Source organism: Dictyostelium discoideum (genome assembly GCF_000004695.1).
Source record: "Dictyostelium discoideum AX4 chromosome 6 chromosome, whole genome shotgun sequence".
NCBI lineage: Eukaryota > Evosea > Eumycetozoa > Dictyosteliales > Dictyosteliaceae > Dictyostelium > Dictyostelium discoideum.
In genome coordinates this window covers 3,137,598-3,153,469 of record NC_007092.3, presented here as the reverse complement: position 1 = coordinate 3,153,469, position 15,872 = coordinate 3,137,598, and the positions used below count along the sequence as shown (strand labels likewise).

At 21.6% G+C, this 15,872-nt stretch overlaps 7 protein-coding genes and 1 non-coding gene across 8 annotated transcripts; 3 read left to right on the top strand and 5 right to left on the bottom strand.

The window, feature by feature from the left end:
* Positions 1-87: 87 nt before the first annotated feature.
* DDB_G0293728 (hypothetical protein) lies at positions 88-462 on the bottom strand (the record flags this gene model as incomplete). The annotated part of the gene is made up of 1 exon (XM_629051.1): positions 88-462. The coding sequence occupies one exon, from the start codon at positions 460-462 to the stop codon at positions 88-90; it is 375 nt and encodes a 124-aa protein (XP_629053.1).
* Positions 463-2,665: 2,203 nt separating this feature from the next.
* On the top strand, positions 2,666-3,399 carry pncA (hypothetical protein; the record flags this gene model as incomplete). The annotated part of the gene is made up of 2 exons (XM_629050.1): positions 2,666-2,908; positions 3,013-3,399. The coding sequence occupies 2 exons, from the start codon at positions 2,666-2,668 to the stop codon at positions 3,397-3,399; spliced, it is 630 nt and encodes a 209-aa protein (XP_629052.1).
* A 1,724-nt stretch (positions 3,400-5,123) lies between these two features.
* Positions 5,124-5,345, top strand: DDB_G0293616 (hypothetical protein; the record flags this gene model as incomplete). Its single annotated transcript, XM_629049.1, has 1 exon — positions 5,124-5,345. The coding sequence occupies one exon, from the start codon at positions 5,124-5,126 to the stop codon at positions 5,343-5,345; it is 222 nt and encodes a 73-aa protein (XP_629051.1).
* Positions 5,346-5,648: 303 nt separating this feature from the next.
* DDB_G0293614 (hypothetical protein) lies at positions 5,649-8,742 on the top strand (the record flags this gene model as incomplete). The annotated part of the gene is made up of 2 exons (XM_629048.1): positions 5,649-6,222; positions 6,296-8,742. 2 exons carry the CDS (start codon positions 5,649-5,651, stop codon positions 8,740-8,742), a joined length of 3,021 nt encoding a protein of 1,006 aa, XP_629050.1.
* A 58-nt stretch (positions 8,743-8,800) lies between these two features.
* Positions 8,801-11,575, bottom strand: DDB_G0293612 (hypothetical protein; the record flags this gene model as incomplete). Its single annotated transcript, XM_629047.1, has 1 exon — positions 8,801-11,575. The coding sequence occupies one exon, from the start codon at positions 11,573-11,575 to the stop codon at positions 8,801-8,803; it is 2,775 nt and encodes a 924-aa protein (XP_629049.1).
* Positions 11,576-11,953: 378 nt separating this feature from the next.
* tRNA-Lys-UUU-21 lies at positions 11,954-12,026 on the bottom strand. The gene has a single exon. It is a non-coding gene; the product is annotated as a tRNA-Lys (tRNA).
* Positions 12,027-13,445: 1,419 nt separating this feature from the next.
* On the bottom strand, positions 13,446-13,646 carry DDB_G0293726 (hypothetical protein; the record flags this gene model as incomplete). Its single annotated transcript, XM_629046.1, has 1 exon — positions 13,446-13,646. The coding sequence occupies one exon, from the start codon at positions 13,644-13,646 to the stop codon at positions 13,446-13,448; it is 201 nt and encodes a 66-aa protein (XP_629048.1).
* Positions 13,647-14,044: 398 nt separating this feature from the next.
* On the bottom strand, positions 14,045-15,379 carry DDB_G0293690 (hypothetical protein; the record flags this gene model as incomplete). The annotated part of the gene is made up of 1 exon (XM_629045.1): positions 14,045-15,379. One exon carries the CDS (start codon positions 15,377-15,379, stop codon positions 14,045-14,047), a length of 1,335 nt encoding a protein of 444 aa, XP_629047.1.
* Positions 15,380-15,872: the final 493 nt, after the last annotated feature.

The following is a 15,872-nucleotide window of genomic DNA, read 5'->3' as shown; positions in this document are numbered from 1 at the left end:
GTATATATGAAGGTTTGTGCGTGAATTATGTTTTTTTTATACTTTTTTTTTAAATATATTTTTTTTTTTTTTTAAAAAAAAAAAAAATTAATTAATTAATTCTAAATTTCCAACACCTTGGAAAGTATTTAATTGAAAAGAAGCTTGGAATCTAGTGGGTATTGATTGAAATTCGACTTTACCAATAATTTTCACACTATTTCCATCAACTGACCATTCGCTTGTCGTATTATGTAATGTATATTCTTTTGGTAAACCTTTAATATTTACGCCAATCTCTGCACCACCAAATGATTTTGGGAATTTAATTAAAAAGAAACCTTTAACCAAAGCCTCTTTAAATTCATCTATCTTGGGTTTACCATCAGCATCTCTATATCTTGATATAACAACTTCTTGTGGTTCTAATAGTTTCTTCATAATTTCACTAAGAACTGGTTGTTTAACTTTAAAAATTGGCATTTTATTTTTTAATTTTTTTTTTTTTTTTTTTTTTTTTTTATTAATAATATAAAATTTTAAATTAGTCGTCTCTTAAATTTTGAAATTAAGTAAATGATGGAGATAAAAAAATTTTAATTTAATGATATAATATTTTAAAAAAAATAAAATAAAATAAAATAAATAAAATTTAATGATAAAATATTTTAAAAAATAAAAAAAATAAAAATAAAATAGGAAAAAAAAAAATTTAAAAAAATTATATGTTTAATTGGTTTGATTTTATAAAAAAAGAAATAAATAATAAAAAAAAATATAAAAGTAGTATAATAATATCACTTAAATTTAAATAAAAATAAAAATAAAAAAATAATTACAGATTCAAATTTTATGAAAAAAAAAAAAAAAATCTGAGCAAGAAGAAAAAAACAATAAGTTGTAAATTAATGTAAAGGTGCAAAAATAAAAAAAAAATAAAAAAAGTTATTCCTTCAAATAACTACATATTTAATTAGGTAGAATAGATTTTATTATTGGTTGAATTAACAACATTTGTATTAAAAAAAAAAAAAAAAAAAAAAAAAAAAAAAAAAAAAAATTTTATGTATAAAAAAATAATAATATGATTTGTGGGGTGATGTATTTTCGTGTGGGGTTGAAAGGGGTTAAAAATAAAATATTTTTTAAAAAAAATAAAAAGTTATGTGATATACAAAATATATATATCTACATATTAGGGGAATAAAGGAAAAAAAAAAATAAAAAATGAAAAAAATGAAAAAAAAAAAAAAATGAAAATAATAAAAAAATTATTACATACCTTTTTTATCATCTTTTCCCATTGTGTATTTTTTATATATATTTATTTATTTAGTGAAATTATTTTTATTGGTAATTGATATACAAGATTTTTAAATTTGACAAATTATTTCAAAATTGAGAAAAAAAAATTAAAAATTTGAAAAAAAAAAAAAAAAAAAAAATATTTTATAATTAATTGAATTCGTTCGACTGTAAACCTTTGTGATTGCAGATATAATGATTTTTTTTTTTTTCAATTTTTTTTCTTTTTTTTTTTTTTTTTTTTTTTTCAATTTATTTTATTTTTTTATTTTATTTTTTTTTTATTTTTTTTTTTTTATTTTTTCAAATCTTTTTTTTTCCAATCAAAATAATATCTTTACGCTTTTTCATTGGATAAAATCTTATTAATCATTTTTTTTAATTTTTCAAAATTTTTTTTTTTTTTTTTTAAATTTTTTTTTTTTTTGCGGGCTAAACACTAAACTTTTTTTTAACCCCTTTTCTTTTTCGAACGAAAAAGAAACATTTTCTTTTTTCATTAGTCCCACATCTTTTTATTGTTTTTTTTTTTTTTTTTTTTTTTTTTTTTTTTTTTTTTTGTTTCCTTTTTTTTTTTTTTTATTTTATTTATTTTATTTTATTTTATTTTATTTTATTTTATTTTATTTTATTTTATTTTATATTATTATATTTTATTTTATTTTTTTATTTTTTCCCAAATATATAAAAAAAAAATAAAAAGAAAAAGAAAAAAAATAAAATATAATTTTTTTTTTTTTAATTTTAAAATAAAATTCTGGTTGGATAAATTTAAAAATCTACCCGTTTTATAAATATTTTCATTGGAATTAATTTTTTTAGGTTTCACCAAAATCGGTGTGCGGAAAATAAATAAAAAAAAAAAAAAAAAAATAAAATAAAATTTGTTTAGTTTTGATCAACACCATAAATATTAATTACCACTCGGGGTAATAGTAATTATTAATTACAATTTGGATTTTGATATCAATGTGTTATTGGATTATTTTTTTAAATAAATAAATATTAATATAAAAGTTTCATTGAATTGACCAATCCGATTTTTTTTTTTTATAAAAATATCAAAATTTAGTAATTTAATTTAATATGCTATTAAGATTTTAAGCTCAACCAAAAAACATTTTTGTCCCTTTTCTTTTTTTTTTTTTCTCGTTTATATGGGTCGTTCTAGAATAAAATTTCATTTTTTTTTTTTTTAAAATTTTATTTTTTTATTATTTTTTTTTTTTATTTTTTTTTATAGTGTTTCAAAACAAAACAAAAAGATTTTTTAATATATATTTTCAAAATTCTTTTTTTAAGATTAAATTTTTTATTTTTTATTTTTTATTTTTTTATTATATAATAATTCTTCAAAAATAGTAGTGGTAGAAGTAGTAATATGTCTTGCTTATTAATTATTGATGTCCAAAATGATTTTATGAAAGATGGCAGTTTAGAAGTAGAGAATGCAAATGATATAATAAAACCAATAAACGATATCCGTAATAATTGTTCATTCGATTTAGTTGCTTTATCAAAAGATTGGCACCCAGAAAACCATATTTCATTTGCATCAACTCATAACAAAAAACCATATGACTCCATTATAACAAAATCAAATAATACACAACTTTTATTTCCTGTATGTAAAATTCAAATTTTTGAAAAAATAAAAAAAAAAAAATAAAATAAAAAAATAAATTCTAAAACTGTTTGGGATAAAAAAAAAAAAAAAAAAAAAAATAGGATCATTGTATTCAAAATACAAAAGGTAGTGAAATTAATAAAGATTTAATTGTAAAAGATAAAGATATAATAATAAATAAAGGATTGGATAAAGAAGTTGATAGTTTTTCATCATTTTATGATAATGATAAAAAATCAAAAACTGAATTACATGATATATTAAAAAAACATTCAATTGTTAATGTTTACATTTGTGGTTTGGCAACTGATTTCTGCGTGTTGGCTAGTTGCTTGGATTCAGTTAGTTGTGGTTTTAAAACTTATTTCATAGAAGATTGCTCAAAAGGTGTTTCAAAGAATGGTACCGATCAATCATTACAGAAAATGAAAGATAATGGTATCATCTTTATAAATTCTTTAGATTTAATTCAAAATAAAAATAATTAGAAAAAAAAAAAAAAAAAAAAAACAAAAAAAACAAAAAAAAAATAATAATAATAATAATAATAATAATAATAATAATAATAATAATAAATATAATAATAATTGCAAATATATTCCAGAAGCTTAATATGTTAAATTGATTTTAACAATGTAAATAAATATAAATAGATAAATGTGAAACTAACTTAAATTTAACATATACCCACACACCACACCACACCACACTAATAATAAAAATCTTTTTTTTTTTTTATCATGTTGATTAAATCTAAAAAAGAAAAAGATAAATTAGGAATGATTTTTTATTTTATTTTTTATTATTTATTTGAAATTATTATTATTATTATTATTATTATTATTATTATTATTATTATTATTTTTATTTTTATTTTTATTATTATTATTATTATTATTATTATTATTATTATTATTATTATTATTATTATTATTATTATTATTTATTTATTTTCATTATTTATTTTCATTATTTATTTCATACACCCCACATTAGAAAAAAAAAAAAACTCCAACAATATATTAAATATATTTTTATTTTTTTTATTATTTATTATATTTTTTTTACTTGATAGTTTAGGGTGGTGGGGTTTTTTTTTGGTATAACCTTAAAAGGTAATAACATTGTGGGACTAAAATTTACCCATTGAATATGATAAAAAATGAAAGAAAAAAAAAAAAAAAAAAAAAAAAAAAAAAATTTATTTAAACACTATATATATAGGTAGTAAACAATATTGTTAAAATTATCAAAATTTTAAACACTTTATCCACATCAACAGCTATATGATTTAAATCTCAAATTTTTGAAAGTAGAAAAAAAAAAAAAAAAAATTTAAAAAATTAATGGATAAATACAAAAATTAAGAAAAAAAAAAAAAAAAAAAAAAAAACAAAAAAAATAAAAATAATAATAAAAAAAAAAACAATGTGGTCAAAATCGACAAACTCACACCCTTATTAAATCTAAATTCTAATAACCCACCCTTCAAATCACCTAACAAACACACAACACCCCCACCATTCAAAAACACACCTTGACCTATTAGTTAATTATTATTGTAGTGGTTCATAAATTCAGAATTTATTAAAAAAAAAAAATAAAAAAAAAAAAAATGTATTTAATAAATAAATAAAGAAATAAAAAAAAAAAAATAATAATTTAAAAGCTAAAAAAAAAAAAAATATAAAAAAATAATTTTATCCAAGCAAAAAACTGAGATTTAGTTTTTAATGTTATTGTTATTGTTGTTCAATACATTATAATAATATTGCGTGTACCACCATACATAGTATAACCAATAATTAATAAATTTTTATTTTTTATATTAAATTATTATTATTTTCAAATATTTAATTTTTTTATTTATTTGTTATTTAAACAAAAATAAAAAAAAAAAAAAAAAAAAAAAAATAAATAAAGTAAAATAAAAATAAATTGTAATAAAAAATAAAATAAAAATAAAAAAATAAATTAAAATAAAAAAATAAATTAAAATAAAAAAATAAATTAAAATAAAAAAATAAATTAAAATAAAAATAAATTAAAATAAAGATAAATTAAAATAAAATAAAAAATAAAAAAAATTAAAAATATAAAATTAAAAAAGTGTATAAAAAAAAAAAAAACAAATTAAAAAAAAACATATTACTAAAAATAATAAAACCTAAAAAAAAAGACAAATAAAATCAAAATCAAAATAATTTCAAAGATGCCTCCAATTTGTAATAGTATTGAAAATGAAAATAATTCATTTGAATTAACAACCACAATTTCATTTTTAAAAAAAAGTAAACTATTTAAAAAAGAAATAAATGTAAATGAAATCGTATCAATAAATATTTCACAAATTTTGGGAGAATATAATAGTTTCTTAATAAATAATACAATTGAAGATTTAGAAAGTGCAATTGCTCAAAATATACATAATTAGTCAAAAAAAAAAAAAAAAAAAAAAAAAAAAAAAAAAAAAATAAAATAAAATAAATAAAAACTTCTGTAAATAAATTTGTATTGTAAATAAAATTAAACAAAAAAAAAAAAAAAAAAAAATTTTTAATTTAAATGTTAAATTGTTAATGATATCAAAAATATGAGAAATTAAAAAAAAAAATAAAAAAAAAATAAAAAAAACGAGTTGATAAATCACTTTTTTTTCGTTTTTTTTTTTCACATTTTCTTTTATTTTTTTATTTTTTATTTTTTTATTTTTATTTTTTTAATTTTTTTTAAAATAATGCAATCAAATAAATGTTTTTATAAAGCAACAAAGAAAGGAACAATTATAAAAGTTGTAAATGAAATTTATTTAAGAGATGATATACCATGTGGACATGATAGTTGTAAAGAATGTAAAATCAAATTAGAGAGAAGGACAACAGTTGAAGATAGAGCATTATTATCAAACGAAATCAATACAATTGATTCTGATAAAATATTAATATTAGATACAAATGTAATATTGCACCAAATTGATTTATTAGAAGATCCAACCATAAAGAATTGTATAATATTATCAACGGTATTAGATGAAGTTAAATCACAAAATCGTGCAATCTTTAATCGTATACGTGATGTAATTAAAGAATCCTCAAGAAAATTTTATGTTTACTCTAATGAATATAGTACATTCACATCAATCACTAGAGAAAATGGTGAATCGCCAAATGATAGAAATGATCGTGCAATTCGTGTAGCTACTCAATGGTATAAATCACATCTTCATAAATATTCAATTAAAGTTTTATTAATTACAAATGATAAAGATAATTTAAAAAAAGCAAAATCATTAGGTTTAGATTGTCAAACTAGTAAGTATTATATTATATTATTTTATATATATACATAAAATATTAATTTTTTATTTTTTTTAAAAAACACTAGTTCAAGATTTAGTATTTGAATTATCAGATAAGAATCCATCATTGGTTGATAAATTATCAGATCCAAATGATGATAGTAATGAAAAAGATAATGATGAATCAAAGAGATTCCAATATCAAGAACATAAGCCAATGTCAATGTTAACAGAGGGAATTAAAGGTGGTAAATTAATTCAAGGTATATTTAGAACAAGTATAACCAATTATAGAGAAGCAACAGTATCAAATAGGGAGATGGAAAAGGAGATATTGATTCAAGGTATTGAGAATATAAATAGAGCAGTGGATGGTGATATTGTTGCCGTTGAATTATTTGATCAATCTAAATGGAATACACCATCGACTTTAATTATGTTAGAGAATGAAGGTGTTGAAGAAGATGATGATTCAATTGCAAAGGATTCATTAATTTCAAAAAAGCAACCAACTGGTAAAGTCGTTGGTATAATTAAACGTAATTGGAAGCCATATTGTGGTGCAGTTGAATTCAAACAAGATGATAATAATACTACTACGAAAACAAGTACAGGTTTACATTTTCTTTATTTTATGCCAATTGATAAACGTATACCAAAAATTAGAATCAAAAGTCGTCAAGTTAGTAATTTAATTGGTAAACGTATTGTTGTGGCAATCGATCAATGGGATAAGAATTCAAAATATCCAAGTGGTCATTTTGTAAAGGATTTAGGACCATTGGGCGATAAGGAAACAGAGAGTCAAGTATTATTGTTACAATTCGATATACCACATCATCCATTTGGTGCAGCAGTAATGAAATGTTTACCATCACCAGATATTATGGATCGTGTTACGAGTGCTGATATGGTGGGTCGTAAAGATTTGAGAAAGGAGTGTATTTTCAGTGTTGATCCACCAGGTTGTACAGATATTGATGATGCATTACATATTAAAGATCTTGGTAAAGGTATTATGGAGGTTGGTGTTCATATTGCTGATGTATCACATTTTGTTCAAGAAGGTACAGCAATCGATGAAGAAGCTGCAAATCGTAGTACTTCTGTTTATTTAGTCGATAGAAGAATTGATATGTTACCAGGTGAATTATCAGGTAATCTTTGTTCATTAATGTCAAATGTAGATCGTTTCGCTTTCTCTTGTATTTGGAAAATTAATCAACACACTGGTGAAATCATTGCAGTCGAATATACTAAAAGTATAATTCGTTCATGTGCATCTCTAACCTATGAACAAGCACAAATTAGAATTGATGATAAATCTCAAAATGATCAAATCACAGTAAATCTTAGAAATTTAAATAGTTTAGCAAAAATTCTTAGAAAACAACGTTTCGATAGGGGTGCACTCTATTTAGCTTCACCACAAGTTAAATTCAAGACTGAAGAATTGGGTGGTGATCCATCCGATGTTGAAATTTATCAACTTCGTGAAACAAATTCAATGATTGAAGAGTTTATGTTGTTAGCAAATATTTGGGTTGCCAAGAAAATTTATAAACATTTCCCAGGTTGTGCTATGTTACGTCGTCATCCAACTCCAAATAAAGCAGCTTTCGATTTATTGACAAAGTTAATCGAGAATAAAGGTTACAAATTCTCAACCACCACAAGTAAAGATTTAGCAGATTCATTGGATTCCGCTGTAGATAAGAACGATTCATACTTTAATACCCTATGTCGTATTATGACAACCCGTTGCATGTCACCAGCTAAATATTTCTCATCAGGTTCATTACCATATGAAGATTTTAATCATTATGGTTTGGCCACTGATATTTACACTCATTTCACATCACCAATTCGTCGTTATCCAGATATTATAGTTCATCGTTTATTAGCTTCTGCAATTGGTATTCAATCAGTTTCATTAAATTTAGAGAATAAAACCATTTCAGCATTAACAGAGAATAATAATTTCCGTCATAAAATGGCTCAATACGCAAGTAGAGGTTCAACTCAACTTCATACTTTAATCTTTTTCAAAGGTCGTAAATCTGTTGAAGATGCTTATATCATTCGTGTAAAAGCTAATGCTTTTGTTGTATTAGTGCCACGTTATGGTTTTGAAGGTACTGTTTATGTTTCTGATCCAAATTCTTCAACTGCTACCACCAATGGTGGTGGTGGCACATCTAATATTTATAATTATAATCATGAAGATCAAACACTTGGTAATGGTATTCATACTTTTAGAGTATTTGATAAAGTTACTGTTGAAATTTATGTTGATGATAGTAAAGCTCATGATCAAAAATTAAAAATTAATTGTATAAATCCAAATATTTCATTCGTACCATCTGATGATATTGATAGTAATAATTTAGATGATATTTTAAATCAAGAAAATAATATTAATAAATCAACTTCCTCTACCTCATCTTCAAATAAATCTTCAAAAGTTAGAAAACAACCTGAAAATATAAAATCTTCAACAAAACCAACATCAAATAAAAAATTAAAAAAATAAAATAATAAAATAAAATAAAATAAAATAAAACAAAACTTTTAATTATTTATTTATTTATTTATTCATTTATATTTTTTTTTAAATTTAATAAAAATTTTTTTAATTTATCTTCATTAATTGATATTTGATTAATATTATTTAAAAATAAATTTAAATTATTTTTAAATAATATTAAAGAAACATTTTCATTTTTAATAAAATTTAAAATTTGATTTAATTGATAATATATTGAATGGTTGTTAAAAATTTCTATACAATGATTAACAATTTCTAAAGATGATTTTAATAATAATGAATTACCAATTGAATATTGTTTTCTATTATTTCTTTTCTCTAAAAATGATAATATTGAATAAAATAAAAAGTATGAATGAAATTCAATCATAAATTGAAAATCACTACTACTACCAAATACTTTTTCTTTATTATCATTTCTAAAAATTATATATTTTAAAATTGATAAATAATTTGATAAAATTGATTCTTTAATTATAATTTTAAAATTAATTTTTAAAAAATTATTATTAACACTAATATAATTATTATTATTATTATCATTATCATTAAAATTTAATAAAAAATAAAATTTCTTAATACTTGTTCCAATTAATCTTGAAATAAAATAATTTGAATGGTTATTATTATTATTATTTTGATTTGGAATTATATAATGAGGAGATATAATATTTTCAAATACATTATTTAAAACTTTTGTTGAATTAAATTTAATTGATTGTAAATTATTTTTAATTGTTGATAAACTACCATCATAAACTTTTAAAAGTTGTTCACCATTTTGATACATTGAATTAATAATGAAATTTAAATAATTTGGATGGTTATTATTATTATTATTAATATTATTTGATAGAGTAAATTGAATTAATGAATGATATTTTGGATGAAGTTGATAAGGTTGAGTTTTTTTAAAAGATTTATAGATAGATTGAATTTTTTCATTATTACCTTTATAATCATTATCAAGAATATATTTAAATAATGGGAACCAATCTTTATAGTAAATAGATTTCAATATTTCACTTGTTATATTGGATACACTTGTTGGATCATTAGCTTTTTCTAAAAGTAATTTTTTATATAATTGAATGAAAACAAAATAAAAATTTGAATTTTTAAAGCCAATTATTGATTTAAATAGATTTAAATCGATATTAATAATTGGTAATACTAGTTCAAGTGATTTTTGATCAAAAATAATTAAATTTTGTAAACAATAATTTGATGGAGACTTTGGAATGAATTGATTAATATCACTATTACAATAACCATAAGGAAATACTTGATTTATAATCCATGTTGAAATTTCAAATGTTGAAATAATACAATCATGAATTACATTTTTTAAAATTTCTTTTGAATTTGGTTGATAATGTTGATAACAAAATTTTAAAAATTCAAAATCTGTTAACTGATTTGAGCAATGTATAAATAGTTTACCAATATTATCAGATTCATTTTTAATTTTTAAATTCTTTGATAACATATATTTAAATTCATCTAAACAATTTGGTAAATAATCATTTTCTAAAAATAATTTAAATAATCTATCATCATCATCATTTAGTTGATTATAATTGATTGAATAAACTGTTACTGGATTAGTTGGATCATCATTTAAATGATGATGAGATATATCATTTGCAAATGGATGTTTTGAATGGATTGGTTTAAAAATATTTTCAATGTTACCATAAAGTTGGTCAGTTTTCTTTTCTCTACTAATATGATTCTCTAATGTGAATTTTAAAACTTGATAAATACTTTGTGGTATTGATAGCAATTGAGATCTATAGGAATTGCGATATTTCAATGTATTTAAGATTATACCCAATTTTGTAATATAAGAATCAACTTCATCAATACCTTCACCAGTTTGATGATGAACCCTTTCATTACTATATTCACAAATTGCTTTTGCTAATGAAATATCTGAAACTCTAAATGATACAAATAATTTTGAAATTGGTATACATGTAATTTCAACTCTATTCATTAAATATCTATAAATATCTAAATAATTAAAATTTGACCAACATTTATCATTATTCCAATCATTTGAAATTTCTGTATGATAAATTTTATATATAGATCCATTGTTATTATTATTATTATTATTACTTGGAGGAGAAGAATAAAATGGATTGTTATTATGATTTTGAACTGATAAATAAAAACTATTACTTTTTACTTGTCCAATTTGATATCTAATTTGAGATGATAATTTTAATAATAATTTAAATGAGATTAAATCTAAATCACTATTGAAACGAGTATAATGATTTTCAATTATTAATTTAAATAAATTAATATTACCAGCACAATTTAATTTTGAAAATTCAGAATTATCCCAATTAATTGTTAGATTTAATTTATAACCTTTGTTCAAAAGGAAATTGAATATCTCTTCATTACCACTAATTAATACGTTTCTTAATAGTTGGTGTTTTAATCTTTTGAATAGTATTGTGAATTCGTTATAAAGTAATAGAAATCTTTCGAATCCTAATCCACTCAATTGAATCAATAATTTAATCTCATATTTACTTGGTGTGATTATATAATACCAATATCGGATTGGATCAACTATACCATATTGAAAATAATTATCAATAGTTTCAAATAATAATCTATACTCTTTTCTTAATACCAATCTTTCAATCTCTAAATCTTGAACATTATAATACTTAATATATTCATTAAAACATTTCTCTAAATCATTATTATTCTCTTCTCTATCTTTGAATTGAATATAATTATAAATTTTATTCTGTAAAAATTTATTATTAAATACTTTTTTATATAAGATATCCATTCTTTACTCTGAGGTTGGAAAAAATGCAAAGGCAAAAAAAAAAAAAAAAAAAAAAAAAAAAAATTTTAAAACAGATTTTTTTTTTTTTTTTTTTTTTTAATATCCAACAAAATATTATTTAAAATATGAAGTTATCATCCAAAGTTTTTGATTTAAAAAATAAATAAATATTTTGAGAGGATTCAATTGAATTTGTTTCTCTTTAGAGAAATTTTTTATTTTTCAATATATCAGTTTTAAATATATTATCGAATTAATAAAAAACAACCAAGTCATTTGAGATTTTAATTTTTGATTTTTAATTTACGATTTAAAAAATGGTGATATAATTTTTAATCAGAATCGAACCTCTGCCCTTATGTTCCAGGGGAAAAGTTTCGCCCAAAGGGGGGCTCGAACCCCCGACCACAAGGTTAAAAGCCTTGCGCTCTACCGACTGAGCTATCTGGGCTTTGGATGTTAATGAAAAAAAAAATAGTTAAAACCCTTTACCATAAATTTAAATTAAGTCTGGTCCGTTATTATCATGTTATCTACATTTTGTAAACTAACCCCTCTTTTAAAGACCCTGTAAAATTACTACAAATAAAATGAAATCTAGCATCTCAAGGAAAAGAAACTAATAATTGCGTTATCCAATTCAAAAAAAAGTTATCATTAATTTACTCAAAGAGAAGCTTTTGAATGGGTAGCGCAAATGTTATTTGCTTCTCCTTGAGATGATATATCTCATCCATCTAAAAATATTTATTATTCATCTTCTGGTTCAACCGATTCACCACCAGTGGCATGAAAACTATAGAATTCATGACATGATGTTGGTTATTGATATTAAAATTATAATATTCTTCCATATTTGATTGATCAATATTATAAAAATTCAATGATTCTTATAATATTGAAATGGACAAAAGATGATGGATCTAAAATCTCAAACAAACAATGGGATTAAATATTCAGTTTTCTTTACCTTTTTTTTTTAATCAAAAATTTAATTGGTTTATAATTTATACAACAATGAGCGGAGTATATATTGAAAATAGATTATTTTTAAAAATAAATAAAAAAAAAACTATTATCTAAACTTTTTATAATTTTTATTTATTTAATTATTTTTATTTTAAAAAATTTTTAATATATCTTGAGTAAATTTTAACTCATTAATGATTGATAGTAAAATTATTTGTAAATGGTTTGTGATTATAGAATTCAGCAAATGGATTTTTTGAATTTAAATAGATAACTTTTTCACTTACTTTGTTATGTTCTTTAATATGGTAATTGTTATTATGTTTGATGTTACTTCCAACTACCACTATCACTCATACCATGTTTTACAGTTGTTCCTAAAACAACATGATCAACTGATCTATCAAATGACCATACACTGATTAAACTACCTTGAATAGTACTAGTTGGTGTTGATTCTGCTTTACTTTCTTAACTTCTACTGTCAATAGTACCCAAAAAATTAAATTTCTAATTTTTATCGGTTTCGATGTCTACAGGTTTTGATCTATCACAATCTCGACTATTTGGAGAGAAATGCTCCACGTGACCATGTTCTACTTTTTCCAATGGTTTACCCAATACATTTGAATTTTCGTTATTCGATTGATAACATTGATGTTGTTCTTCAACATTATTAACTATTATATTACCAGGAGAACTTCTGTACTGTTGGTATAAAACCAAAATATAATCGCTAGTTTTATCATTAATATCTCCATAGACACTAAATTGTTGGTTAATATTTAATTCACTATTTTGAATTTGGAAATTAGATATATTTTTTTTTTTGAATTGGATAACGCAATTATTATTTGCTTCTCCTTGAGATGCTAGATCTCATTTTATTTATTTTTTTTTTTTACAGGGTCTTTTTGATTAAAACATCTTTTTTGTCCAAACTTTTTTCTAAATCTTTTTTTATTTTATCGTCTGGTTCGTGATTGATGTTTATGACGTATTTGAATTGTTTTTTTTTTAATTGAGTTTTATCCACAATTTCGCTTATTTTTTGTAGGCATTTGTGTTGCTTAATATTTGTGGTGTTGTTTGTGATTTTCATTTTATTTTCTTTCTATCTTTTTTATTTTTCTGATTAACTTGGGTTTTTTTTTTTTTTTTTTTTTTTTTTTTTTTTTTTTTTTTTTTTTTTTTTTTTTTTTATTTATAGAAAGTACTGAGTGAATTATTGTATTTTTTGAGATGTTTAGGAAGTTCTATTGCGGGTGTTGATGATGATTTGTGACACCCCTTGTCCTGTTTTATCAATTGGTGCGTGGTGTGTTATTTTGTTTTTATATTGTTGATTTATTGAGTAAATTTTATTTGTTTTTATATTTGTTTCAGTTAGAAGTGCTGCGTCCAGCTTGTTGTTGTCTAAAACGGTGTTTATTATGCTGGCAGATTGGATGGTGTTGGATCCTTGGATGTTCCAAACACCTATTCTTATTGTGTTTTTCTTTATAGTTTTATTTGGGGTAGATTTTTATCTACCTTTTGAAGTTTCTGGTTTATTTTGTCTTCTAACTGATCTTTACTTTGTTCGTTGTGTTGTTGGTCTTGTGTGTTTGTGGGGTTTTTTGATTTATTGATTTGTTTTAGAATTTCCTTGTTGAAGTTGTCTATATCTTCATCCATTTTTGTTTTTATGCTTTTTTGTCCATATTCACCCAATTTTGGTTTGACTGGTGTTTTGTTGGTCTTGTTTGTTTTGTCTTGTTGTTTCTTTTTTGGTGTGTTTAACAATTTACTTGGTGAATCGATAATTTTCGATGGTGTACCATAGGTTGGGCTGAAACTCATGATATGTTTTATTGGAGAGGAGAAGAACCATTGATTTGAAGGGATTGAAAGTGGGAATTCTATTTTTCTTATTGCATCAGTGTTTGGGCTGGTGAAGTCGAAGATATCATTTGCCTCTCTAAGTTTTTCTTCCGTTGTTAGTCCCTTTGTTTCGCCGTGTTGTTTTATTGGTGTATTGTATGGAGATGGTGGTTCGATAGGTTTTTCTGATTTTGTTTTAATTTCTTGATTGTTTATCGATTGTGTATTGATCTCATTCTCTATTCTTGTTAGTTCATCTACGTTTTCTAGTGATGCTTCTATTACCTTTTGAGCTGTATCATCTAGGGCCATAAATGTTTTATCATTAGATGAGGATGTGATTGGTGGGATAATGATTGTTCTTTTTCCTTGTTTTGGTATTTGTTCTGATGTAGATTGTGGTTGTTGTTCATCTGATTGTTTTTTATTTTTGTTTTCTTCTTGATTTTCTGGTAATGAGGTTTGATCTCTCCATCCTTTGTTGGAGTGTCCAATTAATGTTAGATTGTCTAGTTCAATGATAGTGTCAAATTCTTCTACGACTCTTTTCACTGTTTTGATAATTAGAGTTTCGCCTTTAATTTCTAATTTAATTAGTTTACATCCTTCATTTTCTATTACCCATTCTATTTCTGTGAGTGATTTATACCAATCAAAATCTGTATACATATTTTTTGGTCTTATAGTGGTTATAAATTGTCCTTTTAATTCTGCATCAAACATATTTACAAAATAGATTACTGTACTAATACTGTCTGTGAGAATTTTGAATGTATTATTACTTTTGATTAAAACATCTTTTTTGTCCAAACTTTTTTCTAAATCTTTTTTTATTTTATCGTCTGGTTCGTGATTGATGTTTATGACGTATTTGAATTGTTTTTTTTTTAATTGAGTTTTATCCACAATTTCGCTTATTTTTTGTAGGCATTTGTGTTGCTTAATATTTGTGGTGTTGTTTGTGATTTTCATCTTATTTTCTTTCTATTTTTTTTATTTTTCTTTAAAAAGTTAAAAATCTGGAAATTTTCTGATTAACTTGGGTTCCCAGGTTTTTTTTTTTTTTTTTTTTTTTTTTTTTAAGTCTTTTTTATATGAAAAATGAAATAATCAAAAAAAGAGATTGTTGTTGTTTGTTTTTTTCGATCTGATTATTTTTTGCTTTTTTTTTGAAAATTTTGCTACGCAAAATTCTCAAAACGAAACAAATAATAAATTACAATAAAGTAAAAAGATGGCTTTTTAAAATAGTTTATTTATTTATTTATTTGTTTTTTAAGTCTTTTTTATATGAAAAATGAAATAATCAAAAAAAGAGATTGTTGTTGTTGTTTGTTTTTTTCGATCTGATTATTTTTTGCTTTTTTTTTGAAAATTTTGCTACGCAAAATTCTCAAAACGAAACAAATAATAAATTACAATAAAGTAAAAAGATGGCTTTTTAAAATAGTTTATTTATTTATTT